Source organism: Harpia harpyja, chromosome 2 (assembly GCF_026419915.1).
Source record: "Harpia harpyja isolate bHarHar1 chromosome 2, bHarHar1 primary haplotype, whole genome shotgun sequence".
NCBI classification, from domain to species: Eukaryota; Metazoa; Chordata; class Aves; order Accipitriformes; family Accipitridae; genus Harpia; species Harpia harpyja.
The window spans coordinates 18732660-18753590 of NC_068941.1; the positions used below are offsets into that span (position 1 = coordinate 18732660).

Genomic DNA, 20931 nt, shown 5'->3' on the forward strand with positions numbered 1-20931 from the left:
GTAACGGAGAATCCAAGCGATCTAGACAACAGATTTGATAATTTAACCTTCTGTTTTGTTAGAAGGAAACTTACAGACAAGATAATATCTAAAATTCGAGCACCAAAGGACTGAGTTTAAGGAGTCTGGATTCCACAGCCAGTGACCTCCCACACCTTCCAGGCCTTTCATTCAATTTCTCCAGAGTTAATCCTACTGACCACTAGCTAAACAGCTCACTGTGTTGATATCAAGTGCCTTGCAATGCAGGAGAATGCAGAAGCCCTAAACTTTATCCCCAAGATCTTACAGAAAAGAACTGCTATCTTCATATATCACAACCAAAGAAGGAAACTGCAGTTGAGAACAACACAGATGAATCACAGTGTTGCTTTTACAGATTGAGAGAACTTAATTTCTTTCAAAACTGGACTCTTCCACATGCCTGGTAAATGCCCTTAAGCTTCTGGACTACTAGCTACTTTGGGAGGATATGTTGACATTATTTCCTCTGACAGATTATTCTAAATAATAATAGTAATAGTAATAATAATAATAATAATAATAATAATAATAAACAACTATTACCCAAAACATTAATTGAAACTTAAGCCCCTCCTATCCCAGGAGAGCACTTTGATAGCATGGCCTCTAGCTACTGTGGGATCTACCTTTCCCTCTCTCTAGCTTTGACCACAGTTTCCATCCTGCAAAACTAAGTCATTGTAGATTAAAATATACATTGCAGGGGGGGAAGAATAACAAGAGATTTTGAAGAGGAAATAGTTTGTAATGCAAAATCACTTCACTGAAAATATCCTGAAGTAGTACTGTACATAAAGCTCAACAGACATCTCCCAACTACTTTCCATCCAATAGCTTCTTAAAGAAGAATAAGATAAGAATCTTCCATTTTGTATACCGGTTACAAGGGTCGTGCAATATTTGTTACAAAACTGCACTAGGAATGTTCCTGCTACTGCCTGCATAACAATTAATAGAATGCTTGGCAATCCCATGTTTTCAAATGTTAAGATTTACACAGTTTTATTAATATGTCTAATATACCACTTGGTATGAAGCAGACCAGATTCAGAATCTAAATAATCCACAGCAGAGTAAGATGATCTTGGATACTTTTACTTCCTTCCACAGCCACCTCATCTCCACAGAAAGCTAGGCTAGCAGATATTCTTCCAATCTTCAAATTGTTCAAAAGAGCGTATGCAAAAAAGTACACTATGAAGTCTCTGCCACACCTGCAGGTGAAGTATATGTCTGTGCATCTCAGTACAGTGCTTTCATACTAAACTAGAAGCATTGAATACTTTATAACACTGCAAAGAAAGTTAGCAATACAAAGCAAACACCTATGGGCACGATTCATGCAACATCTTTCCCTGAACTTCACAATTTAGACTTTGGGAAGCCCTTTTTTCTATTTTTATTTGTTAAGATCTAAATCATTTTCATTTGCCTAATAAAGTTATGTTTCTAACCATCTATCATGAAAGCAATCTATTACTGAAGTGGGTTTTCTTACTCAAATACAGCTACATTCATCTTTGGTAAAAACAAAGATCCTATTGGCAGAAGTTCACACTGCAGAAAAAGAAAAAATTCCAATTCCTGATATCTTCTAAATGGCTTTTAAAAGGAAATTAGAACGTGCATTAAAATTGATAGAAAGTCATTTGGCAGCTTATGAAATCCCTACAAAATCTACCCTCTGTACCAAAACATACACATATTTTAGATCACAGATCTAAAGGATTATTAGAACCTCTTCAAACTTATTTTCAGCTGTTAGAACACAAAGTGATTAGATGGAAAAATATTAACTTGATTAAAATGTCATCATGTAACACTTGGGGCATGTAATAAGTATTCAAACAGCATTTATTCTCTTCACATCTAAACCAGGATATTGTTAGAGTTTTGGTGCTTCTTTTGAGTTCAGCTGCCATGGTATCACGGTGACATAGCTCTTTAGATAACCTATACCAAATTCAATTAAAACATCATAGCGATCACTATAGTTATCCATCACATCAAATTGCACTTAAAAGTAAATTAGAAACCATTGCAGATCACAGAGCATCAGTATAATGTGTTCTCTCTGCAAGTAACAAACACTGAAAACCAGCAATCTTCTACATCAACTGAAATCTCTAAGTAATTCAAAGGCTTACCACATTTTAGAATACGTTGCAGAAATCCATTCCTGAGGTAATGAATTTGGATCGTTGATACAAAGCTTTTTTCTGAGCACAGGATACCCAGGAAAGCTTGAAGATCCTATTGCATTTTTACAAACATTTAAGTACTGGGGTGGAGGGGGGGGGAGTGTACAAAAAATCTGCTGAAAAATCAAAATCTTAACTACTAACCTATTGCTCTTCCTTAGGGGAAATACACTATCGCATTGTTTGTATGGGTGCACAACTGCATGGCACATGTTGATATTGTTTAAATAATTAAGATTCCTTATCAGTTAAGAGGTATGATGCAACTAAGATACTGCCCATGCAAAAGATGAATATTGACTTCTTTACAAGCAACAGAATCTGTTAGCAAAGTGATTTAGTAGCATACGAAAGATCATGCTAAAGAAAAACCTTTTGCAAACATTTCAGCATTTAACCAGTGATAATTGGTTTAGTGAGTTGAGTTAGACAAAAAAAAAAAAAAAAGAGCTGAAGACCTATAAGTTTGCCTACACAGGCAGTGAGACCACCTTTCACAGTGTAATCTTTTCTGCTTTAATATTACTAATCAGCCTCTGCTGTATATTTAAGATGCACATGCAGTGCCTTGGATCATGTTTTCTCTCCAAAATGTAACTCCAAAAACTATCAGCACAGCGCATGACATATTCAACCGTAATAATATTTCATTGGGCCTATGAGCAGATGCTATCACTGCACACTAAAAAAATCTGGAGTATCAGAGTTTATGCTTCCCTCTTCCATCTCTCCATGAAAGATATACTTTATCAAGGTCCAATATAAATCTAATAGCTACAGCTATGTAGTTATATTGCAATATATCATATTAATATTTCTAGAAGATAAAATACCTAGAGATTAAATGTATTAAAACATTGGTTTTGGTTTTATATATGCCATCAGCTATCAAGAATGTGCCCTTAACCCCTTTGAAACAACAGGGAGCAGAGGAAGGAGGACCAAGAAGCTTTTATACCTTGAACCAGCAAGCAGGGTGTATGTGCGGGTAGTGGTGGTGGAGGAGTCATAAAAGTTGCTGCAGTAAGTTTTCATTGCAAACTTTTAAAAAGGTTGGGTGGCATTCCACCAATTTTAGAAAATTATACAAGAGCTGAACAGTATTTGAGTCAGTTAATGTAAGTTTATTTTATGGTCTAGAAAATTTAGATTCAGTAGAAAAAAGCTCTTAAGTCAACGATGGATTTGACAAGAACCACCTAATTAGTTCTCTTCACATATTCCACTGACAATTCAGTTGATTTACTACAGAAAGAAGCATTTTTCAAGTGCTGCAAATTCAGTAAATTCAAAGGCATCAAGGAAAATTATGGAGCCTATTTCACCTATTTTTGTACCTTTTCACCTTGGAGCTAAAATAATAGGACAAATGTATGTGAGCAACGGGTAAGTGTTTTTGATATCTTGAGAGTAGGGAAGATCACAGTTTTTCTTACTTAGTCACATATTTCAAGAAAACATCTGACAAATGGAAGAAAGCACAGTAGCATATTTGCTTTATGGATAAACATGCACTCAATTCATATATGCTTCTTTGCATTTTAGGCATAGAGTGAGAGTCCTTTTAGATGAAAATTCTTTATTCAGGGGTGATATCCCAGTTTCCCCATGCAGGAGCCTTGCCTCAGAATAGCATACAAGCACCTTCAACATCCTGACGTCACTCATTTAAAAGGGATAACAGACACAGGACTTCTCTCTTCTGGCTGGTTTAATTACCCTGACAGGATGCCAGGCCAGACTAGATGGTGCTTCTAGGTTCACTGTACTGTATGCATTTCTGATAAATGGGAAAAGAATAGATGACCTGGCAGAAGGCTCAGACAATAACATGTGATTTACAGGACATGAATGCAGCTACTATAAGATTTATCTGACAGCCCTCTCCGATAGTGGACTGTTGAGTATCCGATGGAATGATTTCTAGTCTGGAAAGTCTGCTACTGAGTAGCCATACACATTATTTATTTATTAGATGTTTTGGGTTGAAACCATTTTTAAATGATGCACTTCACAATGCTCAGCCATAAATTTAGTTTTAAACCCTAGAAGGGAGGTAGTGTTATTGGAATGTGTGTCAGACTGAATTAGGATGAGCAACACAACGCTTTTATAAAGTGGCCTTGAATGCAACGTCGATTCTTTCAAAAATGATATTAATGTCAAATAAGCAGGAACACTTCACAGTAATATTAAATGAAGGATTTCTTTATGTTTTGATAGATTTATATAAATGTAAGTATACAGAGACACGTCTCAAAATGTAGCATGTCTATCAAAAAACACAACTGTGTTTGTCTTAGAAAAAGCCTTTTGTCTGTATCTCAAACCACCTGTTTCTCTTGTTACTTTGTGTTAAACATGAAACAATATATCAACATATAAACACAAAACTAAAACACAAAAGCAATGGTCTTTTTCCATATGCCTAAATATATGAACTTTAACCAAGAGAAGAAATTAACTGGGTGTCACAAATAGTCTCACAGAATGGTATCTTTTCATTTTTTTTTAATGACTTTTTTTAAATCACTGGGAAAGAGCTTTATTTTCACAATTTTATGAAAAAATTACTTGAGATATTATTATTCCATTCTGCACTTCTGAGAAAGCAAAAACATATTCCAGACACAAGTCTAAATAAACATCAGAAAAATTTCAGATATTTCAGAAAAACAAGTGCATACATCACATATACAATGTCTAAAACAAATTTTCAGAAAGAGGTTCGCATAAAAAACACCAAAGATATTAATCAGAGCAATCTTTCAATTTCATAAAATGATGGCTGACAAATTTGTGAAGTTTTAAATCAAATTTGCAGATACTTACTTTGTAACTATGCCACATTATTTATGTGATTAAAAACTAGTTTTTGACCTGATCTTTTGATCTTTGGCACTTCATCCTCTCCATCTCCTCTTAAAAATTAATTAAAATTTTAGCAAAAGGATATCACTTCCCTTCCCACCCTATCTTGGGCCAAAGAAAAAAAAAGGAAAAAAAAGAAAAAAAAAAAAATCAATCAAGCTCAACCCCATCTCCTCCCAGTATCTGTAAAATGTCGGCTTGAAATTCAATTTCATATCTCTCAAGCTTTCATGTAGCAAAAGACAGTTCACTTCTTAACAAAATAAATCACTTCTGTGATTGCCACGCTGACCTCTTTGAATTAGGAAAATTCAAAGTGAAAAATGTAATTATCACCCCAGAACAATCTGTATACATCTGGAGCTAATTTTAGATTCATTTCTCACATCATTTTTCATATTCTGCCAAAAATTACAGCTGCTATGTAACTTTAAAAAGACTTTGAGGTCTTTGTGACTTTATTGGTTTATTTCTACTATTTCACAAAGAACAGCCTCAGTCTCTGCAACTAGCACTGCTAAGCAATCACGATATCCTCAATTTGATTAGATTAGCATTAAGTGGCATTGTGACACATATGACAAATAGATGCATTAGAGCACGTCATTTATTCCTTATCCTTTCCACTTCCCAAAACCAAACAAGTGACATACAGTACAGAGCACAACATGATTTTAAAAAGGATTAGATTACCCTACCAAAAAAGAAGAAAAGGTCAACCACTAATTATTGATACAAGCAGCATGGATACCAAACACTAATTTTTTAAATGGTAATACTAAGCTGTCAGGCACATATTTAATACTCAGATTAGTTCTATTCTAACACATTAACAAATGAACAGTAAAAATTGTATATGGATTTCTTGGTAGCAAGGATTCTTTTCTAATTTAAATCAGCGGCAAATTCTTATTCTAGAAGTCATGAACAATGTCCACTTCCAGTATTGCCATATGCAAAATAACCATCTCTGAATTCCAAAAGTTCCATAAGGAATATTAAATTCCTTTCAGGGTAAAAATATATTATATTTCCTGAGGAAGACGGAAAACTAGATGAGCAAAGTTCTAGATACATTCATTAATAATAAGCTCACTAGAAAACATAACTACTCTTCACTAGTTCATTGTAAAATCTATTAGGTGTAATCTCCAGAAGTAATTGTTCTTATTGCACTTTATTGACAATGCAGACTATCGATCTTTCACACCTTCTATGATTCTTTCATTTGTATTCATGAAATGTCTATCAGCACACTCTAAATAAATTTGGCAATATAGGCACTAAAACGAATAAATCGATGTGAAGAAACATTAATTTTGCATTATCCTTATTCGTCAGGCAAGCAAACCATAAGGGTTGTAAATGAAGGTCAAAGGTTTTGAAATGGGTCAGAACCCTTGACCTCTAGACCAATACCATTCCCATTAAAAAAGGCTATTTTAAAGTTTTAAGTAGGGGAATTTACTACCAGAAAGGTATCATTTTTAAGGCACCAAAAGAAAGGCTCAATAAAAACAGTCTTCCATTTAATTACAAAAAAGAAAGCAAGAAACCCCAAAAGAAAATCCAATTAATACAGCATATACAATTTTCAAAAAGTTCCTTAGGCTCTGGCTCTTTTCTAACCACAGGAACAGGCAATTCTCAGGTTCTTAAATATCTAAAACTTTGCCTTTAGAAATGTAGAATGCCCCAAACTGCTGACAACCAGGGTTGCTTTCTTAAATTTTTTTCAAATTCTTAGTACTTGTCAAATCAATTAAGAATGACAGGGTTTTAAAAGTATTTATCACTCATTTCATAACCTCTACACAAAAGGAAAAATTCTATTCATCCCAGAGGATTCAGCATGCCAAGATGCAGAAATCAATCTGTTTCTATAACCTTTAATATTTTATTGATCCTATTTTAACTTACAAAAATGACAGCATAGAATTACTTACGCACACCACCATCAAGGTTATGTAAATGCTCAATAGTAAGGTAACATAAAACCCTTAGTATCTTCTCTGTCCAACTGAATAGACACAAATACTATGAATTTTTTTTTTTTAATCAAAATGCCTTGCACATAATCTTTTTACCTATTACACATAACCTTAAATTTAAAGTAAAATTTAGCTGTAATCTCCTTTGTGCTCAAAGACAGCAATTTCAGACAACATTGTTACTTAAACCTCACCTGAGAGCAAAGCAGCATCACCAGCTCCACAACTGAACTGCTAGATTTCATGCACACAAGACCTACAAAAGGAAAAAATGGTATACATAAATGCATACTTATATGGCATCAGCTGTTAACACAAACTATTTTGAAGTGCAATAGATTAGAAGCATTTTGACAATCAAAAGAAAGCTGAAATTCTCATACTAATTCCAGTTCAATTTTGTACTTTATCAGCACAAAATAAAAGTATGTTTGTGAGACGGAGATCATAAATTCCATGCTTCGCATCTAAAGATGCAGCTGATAGTAATACATTACCCCCATTATTCACAGTTTCATAAATGTTTGTACGTCAAAACAATCAGAAGTGCGGTTAACATATGTTATATTAATCCACTGTATCTACATTTTGCTATTTCTTGAAGGATTGGGTCATTATATATGCAGAGAAGGGAAATGGCTTTATGACCTTTGCTTTCTCCATTGCGCGTTCTCCTTTCAGCCCCCAGCTATCAATCAAGTTTCCATTTTGTTTCATGGCAGCAGACATCCCAAACACTCTTATTAGTACTTTGACCCTTAACCCCACACTAAACCCTAGCAGAAGTGCAAGCAGTAACCTATTATATATTCTCAATTGTTTATAAACTAATTTGACTATTATTATTATTTGTATTCGCATTTTGGTTTGGGTTTGTCTATAACTGGTTTTTAGGCCCCAAAATTGGTTTCATGTGTTTATTTTTGTCTAGACAATCCATACATTCCCAATAATTTTCCTGCTTTTTTTTGGTCATCCAATCTATGAAATACTCATCTCTGTGTATATAATGTATACTACAGTCAAAATACTTTGAAACCAGATTATCTTTTCTTTATCTTCAGACAAGAAAAAAAATGTAATTAAATAGGATATTTACTTCCCTGGCAAATAAAGCTTTGAGAAAAATATCTTTCCTGTTATTCTTACTAAATGAATGAAATAAGTTTGTTCACAAGGCAGCTTCTACTGAAAATGTTTATCAGCTAAAGCAATGCCCACACGTATAATCAAAAGTAGAATCCCGTCTTTTTCAGTGTTACAGAAGACAATTCATACACTTCTCCCTGCCACTTCTTCCTACCCCAAAAGGTAGGCAAGCTAAATTCCTAAACTAAATAACTTTAATTTCAGTGAAGTTTAATGAAGTCTCAATTTTGATATCAGCAGTCTTCAGTAAAACACTTATCACTGTTTGATAATCTATTTGTGTTTCTGACAATGTTAATCATATTCAGCACTACATACAGGATGCCTGTCCTAATCCACAAAACAAGTAGTTTCAAAAATGTTTTAAAAAAAGAACTTTAATTCCCCAGGAAGCAATTAGATCTATTATTGCAAATACAGCTCAAGTGCAAGCGATCAGCTCAAGTTAAGCAACCACGAGCTTTTAACATAGGAGTGCTCATTACTAGAAGCTGCAACAAGCTCAGGCCCTAATTCAAGTCACTGCTTTAACTGGACAAAACCTGCAATTTTCACTCTAAAAATCAGTGGACAAAGCCATTTATATGATCTAACCAAATTATGAGAAAATTGAAAAGCTGGTGTTCACTACTAAATTCACAGTGTTCCAATAAACATGATTTTTTAAACTGAGGACATTAATGTCAGCATTACAGAACTGAGCCTCATTTTTAAGCAGAGAGAAACCCACCAGTAGAAAGAAAACTCAATCATCTCAAGCTCAACTATTTTAAGCCAACACCAGGAAGAGCCATGGTTGTTGTTGTGCACCTGAATCTTCATCTTCTCAGAAGTAGCAGAGAATTCTTCTCAATACTGACAATGTATTCCTTTTACCTGTATGACTGCCTTCCAATTAGAAACCAAAAGACAGAAGCAGATTCACATGCAAGAGAGATACACCATAACATGCTCTGTATATAGTTCCCAAGAAGCCTTCTGTTACAATATCACAGTAAAAATGCAAGGTCTTTGTACTTAACTTTCTATACTATACTCTATACTTTACTTTGTATTGAAGTGTTGACCCTAACACCAAGTTTTCTTTTTAAGGCTCACAAAACACATATCATACACCAGCTTCTACGGGACAATTCCCTTTAAGAGTTGGAAAACTAACAAAGAGACAACAGCAGTTGGCCCCACATAACAAGATATAGGAAACTATGAGATGAGATGGAGGCAAAGAGGTAGCAGGGATGGCAAAGATGAGGAGGCAGTGACAATGACCTCAGAGGACTAAAGACAGAAGGAACAGGAGGCAGTGAAATCCAGTGGACAGCACTGTGTGGGAAGGCAGGAAGAAAGCTTCTAAGGCAGAGCCAGCAGAAAAAAATATAGAAATTTTGAGTCTCCAAGGTAAAACAAAGCACACATTAAAATAACCCTTTTTTTAAATGGAAACTTACTTGTACCTTCTATCAGCAACTCCTGCCCATGGCTGCCCAAAAGAGTCCGAGAAAGAAAGGGAGCAAAATCCACAAAAATCTCTCTCAGAAGTGGGGCAGCTTTTTCCAAAGCATGTTCAAGCCTGTCTGTAATACTAGTAGAGAGATACACATGATTAACAAAAAAAGAAGGAAGTTGCTCAAATTTTGTAGAAAGGAGTATAGTTTTTGGCAATGTTTAAGTGATATATAAGAAGGAATCAATAATCTGACACATATTTTGCCAAACCTTCATTAGGTATTGAACATCAGCAAAACAACATTCTTAAGTGATGTGGAATCAGAATACCAACTGTAACATCAAAGCTGTAAGCCACAGCACAGCTGTTCAGATGTTCAATTGAAGAAGTTACCTCATATTTGAAGCAGAATCCTCAGGCACTGAAGAAACTGTAGGGACAGATGGCAATCTTGAATTAGATGATCCCCTTCCTACAAGAGAAAGTAATAAATAAATTAATTATATAAGGAAACATGCTAGAGGTTAGACAACTGGACCAGAAACTAAACCCTCAAGCTCAAACTCTGAGAAAACATGGTTTTCAAGTGTGTGTGAGGACTAGGTAAACCCTTTCACCTCTTTGTAACTCAAACTTTTTTTTTTTGCCATAAGACTCCTATTTACTTATATTCATATTTACCAGGTATGCCATGGTAAGCTTTTTAAATATTGCTTTAGCACAAATAGAAAGTAATACAAGGAAGTCTTGCAGTTTGCTTCATTAAGGAAGTCAGACTAGACTGCAGTGATCCCTTCTGGCCTTGTATGCCATGATTCTCTCTGAACTAATTTAAGAACACTTACAACCTTAAGCAGTGAATACAAATAATGTCTTACACCCTTAATACTCCTGTAGTGTATTAATATATACTAATATGTAGCCAAATGGTAACATTTTAAAGCATTTAAATCTCTTCTGGTTACTGGAAGTGATCCACCAATTTCAAATGACTTACACAGAAAACCTTAATTTTTTGTCTAAATTTAAAACATATTTGTGTTAAAATGAAGCAGAATACAAAATGAGTGGGTATTTTCAACAGCCTGACTTAAATTTTTGCAACTCTAGGACTCTGACAAAGACAGCTATGATAAAATTCTCCATTGCACTGCCAGCATCATTAGCATGATGGCAGTGGTATAACCTCATTTATGAGTTATTAACTTTGCCACATCAATTATTCAAAGGTTGATAGGGAAGACTGGGTCATTTATGCATCCTACACTTTAAAAAAAAAAAAAAATGCAATTGTGTTATGTCAAATTGACACTACATGGCTCTCATCAGCAGAGTAGGAATCTGTAAATACTAAATTCTGCTGTTCAGTATATAAAGAGAAATACAACCTCCATGCTGCAGTATGGATCGGTACTAGCAATGATGAAGAGGGGGTAAGCAAGACAGCCAGAGATTTCACAGATATTTGCTGCCAGGATAGGAATGGTGACTCACAAATCTTGCATTGCATTCCAAACTATAGAGAGGAATGAATCTTAGCAGACAGATTTCTGTGCATTTCCCAGGAGCATGACTGCTTCTAGTCCATCTGCAATCCTATCTCTTTCCAACCTTAGATCCTGTCCTATTCTCTTTCCTCTCACCTCGCCAGTTTCAGATTCTTATGCTGCTGGAAAGGGGGGAAGAAAAAAAAAAAAAAGGAAAAAAGCATGCAAGAAAACAGTTTAATCACTTCAGTTCTCACATCTACCTTAGCAAGACATGACCCTTCTCAGAACTGTAACTATAGAAAAATTCCTGGTCATCCCACCTACACTGGAGTGAGCTCAGTTAAATGCAACCTGTCTGGAAATAAGCTGCTAAGATCTTGAAAGTGTCTACCAAAACGTGTCAACTGCAACTTTTCAAACTCTTTCTACTTGACTGAAGTGGAATAGGTTTGTAAAAAGATGGCAAAGACAGATCTCTGAGACACCAAGTTTATTTCTCCTGTCAAATTTCAAACTCCTGCTCCAAAACACTGGCATAGAGAGCTTACCCCGAGAAGTGTTGATACTTTGTGCAGTTTTGTTTTGTTTGGTGGTTTGTTTGTTGGGTTTTTTTTCCTATCTGGGGAAGATGTTTTTCTCTAATCTTGCTTCAAAGGCAGCACAGAAACTAATAAATTAAACTAATACATCAAAATGGTGAAAAGTTTTGCTCTGATTTCTTTTTCTTTCTTCATAGGTAGAAGATATCTTTGTGAATGTGATTCGCTTATGCTTTTCATAAATTCATAAACGTGAAGCTCTTATTTTGACTTTTGTACGGGATGGTGGGGTCAGAAAGAAATTTTGAGTTGGCCATACAAAATGAATGACAAGAAAGTGAGGAACAAAGTGTTAGCTGAAAGCAAGGTGGAATCCAAATCTTCTGGGCATTGGTTCCTAAATAATTTATCTAATAAAGGCAAATCAAAGATATATTTCTGAAAATTTCAATGGCAATGGCTAGATTCTGTAAGTATTTTCATGGATATAATTCCATTTCTTTAAGATCTAGTTTTACATAGTCAAACCACCAAAAGGTATATTTCCACCAAAGGAAAAGCAGTCAAATGATGTGCCAAAAATTGGATCAGAGCCTCCTGTACATAAAAACAAAACAAAGCCCACAGAAGGCAACAAGCCACATGATTCAGTGGTTCCAAAGACTCCAGTTGTTTGTGAGATACTTAATAGCTAGTCATTCTTTTTTTTTTCTTACACACATACATTCATACTTAAGTATGTGCAATATGTTGCCTATTGGATTAAGACTTTAAAGCAATTATTTCATTTTCATGATAACCATTATATTTAAATAATTTCACTAGAATTCCCAGCTTTCTCCCTAAAGCCCAACATTCCTATTCTCATTAAACAAGTCCATCTGACTTGAAAATATTCTCAAGTCCCCAGGCCCAGTAATGGACTTAAGCTCATACACCATCCATAAGGGGAAATCAGCGCACTGATCTGGGTAGTTCAACAGAAACTGAAATGGCATCCAAAGCCTTCAAAATAAGAAAGTCTTCTCAATATGCAGATTGCACATGCAGAATGCCTTGTTATATAAATGCTTGCATGCTTTTTACTACACACAAAATCTGTGACCAGTAATCCACTAATTATTGGGTATGTTAGAAAGTCAAAAGTATAAACAGCTAAAATCCCGCCATATTAAATGTGTAGCAAAATCAAGGATAACTTCATCAGTAAAAAATAAGACTTTAACAGTGCAGCACAGTAGCATGAGTTTTACAATTAAATGAGATGAAAATAATTCAACGCAATATTTAGGCCACAAGCAAAATAACTGAAGGAAAAAATTAGAAAAAAATTCAAGGGAAACATCTGCAAGGACAATGAAATGCCGTAATAGCCACCACGAGGCTAATAAAGAGACAGACTCAATCCAGGGTAACTTGGGGGTTTTGTTGTTTGTTTCGTTTTGTGGGATGGGTTGGTTTTATTGTTTGGTTTTCTGTTTTTACACACAATGGCACTGGTAAAAATGGTTAGAGTGGGAGATAAAGGAAATCACTGACAACACAGATAGGACATGATTTTTTTTCTTGTAGAAATCAAAACAAATTGTGCATAACAGATCAGGTATAAATGTAAAACTCTATTAAGTTTTAAGTTAAAATTCACTTTTAAATATAGACATATCAGAAAAAGCACTGATAATTTGAATTTGACAACAGCGTAAGGCAGGCACCTATATAAACTGATATTCTTTTTGAAGATTATGTAAGGATATTTATGGCCTGAATTTCTTCATGCTTATCACCTAAATCCACATTCCAAACTCATTTATATTTCACTAAAAGGGGTGAATCTCAGATTTATCACAGCTGAGAATTTCAGGGGTTTTTTAGATAGGATTAAGAACAGTGATTTTTGCATTCAAATTTTGGTTTGTGGAAGAACTTTGACTTTAACTCAGAAGTGGCTTTTTATTCTACTATTTTTTCTGCCTTTAGTAAAAAAATGAAAATACTTAAGTAGCATATTTTCATCCACAACACACATGCGGGTAAGTGCAGTAGCTACTTCAAACATGTGGAACTAAACTGACTTATCTCTTCCTTATCCTTTCACTGATAAACTGGCTCCTTCAAACTGACAGTTTTACAGACATTTGCAAGAACATAAAAGAAAATGCAAATAGATCATCTGTCTAGCACCCTTACAGTGAAACCTTATTGCTTATTCAAGGTCCCCAAGGGTCTAAACAAATAATGTCTCTAGCAATAAAATATTGTTAAAGAAACTCCTTGTGCAAGATCCTTATGCTTTTGCACATACACTTACAAAGTACACTTGGCAATACACAAGCAGTGCATGATATACTTTACTCTGGGAGGATGGAGATGAGGTAAAAAAAACCCCAGAGAGTCAAATTAAATAGCCTACCCCTTAATTTTGTACAACAGACTACCATACATAAATACACCGATGCCCTTTATGAAAGGAATATATAGTAAAATAATGAGCTCATTCAAAACCACACTACTGGGGCTGAAAGTGTACAATGCAAGACTACAATGAAAGGTTTTACAAGCTAATGTAAGGGATTTGTTACATAAACACATCTACAGGTTAAACCAAAACAGATTTCATGAAACAATGGGGCACTCTCTAAAGAGAAGTTGCTTTAAAACAGTTTTTATACTGAAATATTATTAAACCATTTCCATTGCATATCATTAGCATTTGAGATTTTTCAAAGTGTCATTCTGATTTGGTAAATAGCCTTCAACTACTGTCACTGTAAAGTTGGAATTCTCTGAAAAGTTACTATAATCCAGTGAATTTCTTGAACCACCTCTGCACTTATGGTAACTCACTTCACATTCATTTTTCTTACTTTAGCTTGCCTCCCACTAACTTATTTTATTGCAAGACTTCAAGGTTATTTTCACCTATGTATAAAAATCAATGAATACCATTCTTTGCAAAACAAGCCTACTGTGGGAGAAAATTTACATTTTCCTATATGTAGGATTAGAATTCAGGAGTTACAACTCTTTTTTAATCTCTTGTTACTGCTAATTCCCAGGTTTCTTCCAAGCATCCACCTCCTTTTTCACCTCAGCCTTTGATGTGGCCTTGTTTATGACTTCACACTTTGGGAAACAGCCCATGTCTCTGCTCAGGAGAAGCAGAAATCCTGCTGGCAACTCTGTGTGGCTCAGAGGCAAAACAAATGAAACTCAAAGAACCAAGTAAGACGGGGAGGAGGCAGGCAACAGAAATTGAGTGGAACTTAGCGTTTTCTACACTCAGAGTGTCAGTAAGGACATGATGCAATTCACTCCTGCTTCCTACAGACTTTTCGTACTCCCCCTTCATAAACACTGTATTTGAACAACCGTTTGCAAATTGAATAGTGAAAGCCTCAAAATTACACTCTTTAGAATGAAGCACTAATAAAACGCATATGAAATCCTTCAAGTACATAAACAAAGAAACTCAGAGCATCAAAGAAAACAGTGGGAGTGCAAACTGCAAAACAGTTCAAAAAAGTTCACACTACTTCAGAACATTACAACTGTAATTGAAACATTTAAAAGGAAAACTAAGTGACAAACAAAAATACAAGCATCCCACTAGCATGTTCACAATAGCTCAGACAACTCCACCAAGTCCTGCCTATCCAAACATTAGTCCTGCCTTTCCAATAGCCCTTCCTGGACACAGCATGTGTAAAATCTCTGCATCAAATCTCACATTCAGTCTATCATCCAATCCAAGTAAGAAACAACTCAAGTAAATTCTTCCTCCTTAGATTATTACTATTAAATATGCTCTTTGCTCAATACCACCCCCCATAAGAGACAAATGATTGGCCCTACATGGGCCACAAAGAGGCTTTATTTTCTCCATTCATTTTCATGATCTTTCAACAATTAGAGTAGCAATTCCAGCAGACCAACAACCCAAATATCAGCCATCAACAACATACTGATGGGCAAGTTTAGACCACAAGGGGCACATTTGTATTCAGGAAAGGCTTTTTGTGCCGTGAAATACTCTGCCGCTTGAATGAGTAAAGATGAAGAAACTTCTGCGAAAAGGCCAGGCTGTCTGAGGCCAAACATGTTTTCACCCTCTTTGAAAGTATCAGAGGAACAGAGTGAGCTTAGATGGTTATCTTTCCAACTTGTCAACACTTTGTATTTGGTAGGCCAGGACATGTCACATCCACTTGATATGAGCTTAGGACAATCTTAGGGGTCAAATATCTGAGATACTCACAGACCTTGAGCTACAGACCTTGATGCAAACTTCAGGAAAAAATATTGGGAAGGAGATTGATGAGTTCTGAGCACTCACAAATGGCAACGGAGGCATCAGGAACCACATAGACTGACTAATATTTCAACACAGATCCTACCTTGACCAAGAAATTTTAACATCACATCTACAGGTGGAAGATACTCACATACTACATAGTTCCCAAATTAAGCTTATGTACACTTTACAACTAAAACACTATCACTTGCTGTTTAATCCCATTTCAATGTCTGTATCTCCCATTCATCTCTGTTTTGGAGTAAATCAACTCAAGTCTCCACAGTAAAGCATTATACATAATTATATTAAGGTTCTGTTCACTTAATCAGTTTTAAAAACATATCAAATGCATACAAAACTCACTTTAAAAAATTCTTTGACTTTATAAAAAACAGCTGAAATGTATTTTTAAATGTGGCAATAATGTTTAATAAATAGCCTTCATATAAAATGTGAAAAAGCCCAAAAACCAATTTAATTCTTTTTTTTTTCTTAATTACAAAAGTAAACAGACTTACAATGAATGTTAGCTGAAAAAAAATGAGAACAATGTATTGATTCTCTGCTGCATGAAAACAAAAATTAGTGAAAGAACATGTGATCTGAACTCAGGAAAATTATATATAGTTTGGTTTTACAGGAAGCTCGCTTATTGCTACTTGTACCTCAAATACAAACGTTAAAGGTCTTATACAGAACTTTATTTCAAGCTTAAATATGTGTAATTTACATGAGCAACATAAGTGTAAACCACTCCAACTCTGCAAAATTTTTGTTTCCATGCCATTATTTCACTAAGGAAAAAAGAAACAGTCTCACATTTTAATCTGTTTAAGGCATGATTTCATTCATCCCTTCACTTTTTCTTTTAATTAATTAGGCTGCCAGTCTAAACATGTCTACTATTTTTAATCCTGATTAGTTTCTTTTTATGCATATCAGTTCAGATTACACATCCAATTTTTGCCAAAACTCCCAGACATGCTGGAAGTCACACAGTTACAAACTACACCAGTATTGTTTATTGTCTGGATTTCTTACACATTCTACAGGCACAGGAGCACTTATTTTTTCTTCTATACTGTCTTAAAAGATTGACTAAATCTGAAAATCAATGTTTCTCTGTTTTGTTTCTATTAAAAGCAAGTGAATACTGACTTCAGAAATTGAAATAATTAAGCCCACATCTAACCTGGGTAAACCAATAAGAAATTAACAAATTAGCAATTACTTTAAACAATTTCAGTGCAGGTAAGGTTTTATTATTTTTAAAACAGATTTGCTGCTCAGAGCCAATCTTCCCCAAAGAACTGTGACATTTTAAAAGACAGATAATTTTCCTAGTCCAAACATTATTCCTGGACTAGTAGAATGCTACCTCCTGCAATTTCAGTGACAAAATGGATTCTCCCTTCTGCAAAGAATAAGAACATACTGGATTTCAATAGCCTTTCCTTTATCGTGGTTGGAACAAAACCTTTTTGATTTTTCCAAGAAATGCAATGGGCAGTTGAAAATGGCCACATATACCTTCCAGACACACGAGTACTAGAAGACATGACAATGGATTACTTTTTTTTTTTTCCTCTGTCTTTGCGATTTGCATGTAAGTTCATAAGAACAGGAAGCAAGAAACTCAAACATTGAAAAGAAACACCAACAGCCAGCCATAGATAGAGATTTCCTTGATTAAGATGCAAATCAGTTCTAAGTCTTGATGTTAAACTTCATGGGCACAAACAATTATGAAATCCTACAAAGCCTTGTGACTTAAACATGGCTAAGTAGAAAAGCATGCCTTTGACACAGCATATAAGGTTAAACATCATTTATCTCATACAGAACGACCGGAGAGACTAAGGGTTCAAAGGACCACTTGCTTATAAACAACCTACTCAATTTTGTCCCCACTGAAAAAACTGTCTAAAGCAATTAGTTCAGCATCAACACTGAATGTGACCTCAGGCTAAAGCTATTGGAAACACTTGTATATAATTTTCAGTCCTACTTAGCACTAACACATATATCCTTGGACAAATACCCTACAATTTATAAATAAGCTTGTATTTTACATAACAAAAAATCTGTAACAAAAAGTAGTCTTTAGAATATACCATATTTATACTAAATACAAGTTAATATAGCATGCCTGCTTTACAACAACTGTGACAAGTCTTGAAATTATGACAAATACTGCTCAGACATTTGCATTCGTTCTGCTAGATGAAGGCAAAAGGAGAACCCCCCAAAAATTTAGGAAAGCTTTTTTTTTTTTTTAAATACAGCACTACTTTTGTTTTTTGTTGTTTATTTTTTTACTTATAAACAGGCTATTTTTTACATTTGTGTAGCTACAGGATCAAAACTAGGAATAATAAAATTATCTGGGGGATAAACTCAGCAAATATCAAAAAAGATTAATTCTTATATTCTTGAACCCATATAATATCACTAACAATTGGTCCAGTTTAACCTAGAGTCACGTCTATTTTCCTGTAAAGTACCTGCTACTGGTCTTTGTTAGAGGCACAGATACCGAATGCAGGCCTGCAAGCTGCTATGTGAGGGGACATGACAAAGATATAGACAAAGTAGTATGCAGTATACAAAGGTCTCAAACGTCCTTTTGTTTGACTTGATAATTTAGGACAGGTTACACCACATACACTCCAGTAGTTTAGGGAAAAAAAAAAAAGATAAATAAAGTGTAAAACACCATCTTCCCAGATTATTGGCACACTTTCCCCCAAGAAAACACAACCAGCCATAAGTATCAATATTCTTAGTATAAGAAAGACTCATATATAGACACATAATATATACACACACACTAACCAGTGTTACAACAGAAGGCAACTAGTGACTTAATGTCTGAAAAACAATTGTTCTCACTTATAGAGTTTTGAGATACAGATAACTATTGAAAAACATCTCACTTTCATATAACACATAACAAAAAACACGTAACAAAAACTCGTTCATTTGTATTCAGAGTGAATAGCGAGGGAGGGAGAAGCAACAGAGGAAGGGTTGGGATTTAAGTTGTTTAATCTACCCTTACTCACCAGGAGATTCTCCTGACAAATCCGGGGCTTGGGCTGAATCTAAAGAAGAAACCACACTGACAGCATTTGCAGGAATACCCATAGCAGCTGTAGAAGTGGAAATGGTTGATTTCTTTGGTGGTACAACAACACTCCTAGATGAAGACAAAAAGTTAGTAAATAACATTGTATGAAGGTTCACACATCATGATCCTTGTTTACCCATCTAGCATATACACTTCTATGTCCTGCAAAAGTACCGTTCCTTCCCTATTTTCTTTTTCCATCATCTCTGGCAATCTACCTTAACCAAAAGGACACTTTGCCCTTGTTTAGTTTTTTATGGTACACTTTAATATCTCATCCGCTTCCACAAAATCCATGACAAACAAGCACACAGTTAGAAGATCAGCAAGATAAGTGACCTGCAAGTAGGTTTTACTTTTCACCTTAGTTTCACTAAGATTTGGTTTTAAACTTCAGGCAACTGTTTACAACGGGTATCACAGCATTCAAAATGAAAACATTAAGATAAATTATCAACACTGAACGTTGCCTTGACAGTATACTACTTCTGGTATTCTAATGCAGAACAAAAGACTAATTGAAGAAGGATATACTATAGCTAAAAACATCCTAACAGATACCCACATGCACATACAAACATTCACACATCTTAAAAATATGGCTAAGGCATGAATTTGAGTATATCTTGTCAATCAAGTTTTACTTATATAACAAATCAAAACATTCTTTGGAGTTAAAGAGAGAATCTCCATCTTGTATACAAGTTAAACATCACGCCTTATAGTCAACATTAAAGATTACACAAGAGGAAAAGATGCAAAGTGACAAGTTAGGCATGGAGATTTATATCACGTTACTAAGACATCTATTTATGCTATACCAATTTCAATTAAACTGTAGTACTTTATTCCAAATACCTAAAAGGCCTTGTTAAGCATACGTTAAAGGCATTTTTAATTGCAAGTTAGCTCCATAAACATGCAAAAACCCAGCTAATGAGGTAAAGAGTACAGCTGATATATAATGCACTCCCACAGCAGCGCTTACTTTTAATTACCTGGTGTTAACCGTAAGCCGAAAGTCTTCAACATTCAATTTATTTAATCACATCTTTTGTTGACAGTACTATAACTACACACTGAAAGTATTCCCTTAATAGCTTTAAAATATTCATTTTCTACATAAAGTAACTTAGAAACTTGACCCAAATTCTGGTGTGATAATAACAACCAAAGAAGTTCTGTCAAATATTTCTAAAATAGTTTTTGCTAGAATGGGAAAAAAAGGACTGTACTTGACTCCCTTCTTCAGTCCAAAGGATGTCACAGAAGCTAGAACACGTTACTGATTAAATCAACTCTCCTTAATGGCAGGAGTAGGCAGGCACCATACTTGGAAGCAGTACATGTCATATCATTATAAGGGTGACTGCTAATGTTAACTATACACTAAAAAAATAGAAGCAACAACACCTGAGCCCCAAGTCAAGATTGTGTCTAAACCATGAATTTTGCTCATATGTTCATGTCAGTTTCCCTGAAACATGAACAATGCACTAAAAAACCCATTCATATATTTAGACTGTCTTCTAAATTATAGCCACATTACCAACTAATTTTGCACCACCCAGATATAAGAAGGGGATCTCTTGCTCAATATTCTGTGACACTCACTGTCTGGAAACTGTTACTACTGTTCTATAACACACATTCAAATACCTGGAAGGGACTGGATAATTAATACAAGTTTACTGAGTACAAGATGCACGCACACGTAGTAAACTTCTGGACATGTCTCCAACATTCATGACCCAGCACTGAAGTCCAGGTGTGTTCCTTTACAGATTTTAAGTTC

General features: G+C 34.9%; 1 protein-coding gene across 4 annotated transcripts in view; it reads right to left on the reverse strand.

Moving 5' to 3' along the window:
* Window positions 1-20931, reverse strand: part of LRBA (LPS responsive beige-like anchor protein) — a 435866-nt gene that overhangs the window by 306131 nt on the left and 108804 nt on the right. For 3 of the 4 annotated variants that reach the window (XM_052772257.1, XM_052772249.1, XM_052772231.1), the window contains 4 exons: window positions 19072-19205; window positions 10077-10155; window positions 9685-9818; window positions 7282-7343 (listed from right to left, as the gene is read on the reverse strand). In XM_052772257.1, coding sequence (XP_052628217.1) covers window positions 7282-7343; window positions 9685-9818; window positions 10077-10155; window positions 19072-19205 — 409 coding nt within the window. The remainder of the gene's footprint in view (window positions 1-7281; window positions 7344-9684; window positions 9819-10076; window positions 10156-19071; window positions 19206-20931) is intronic. The other variant, XM_052772239.1, reaches the window with a different exon arrangement.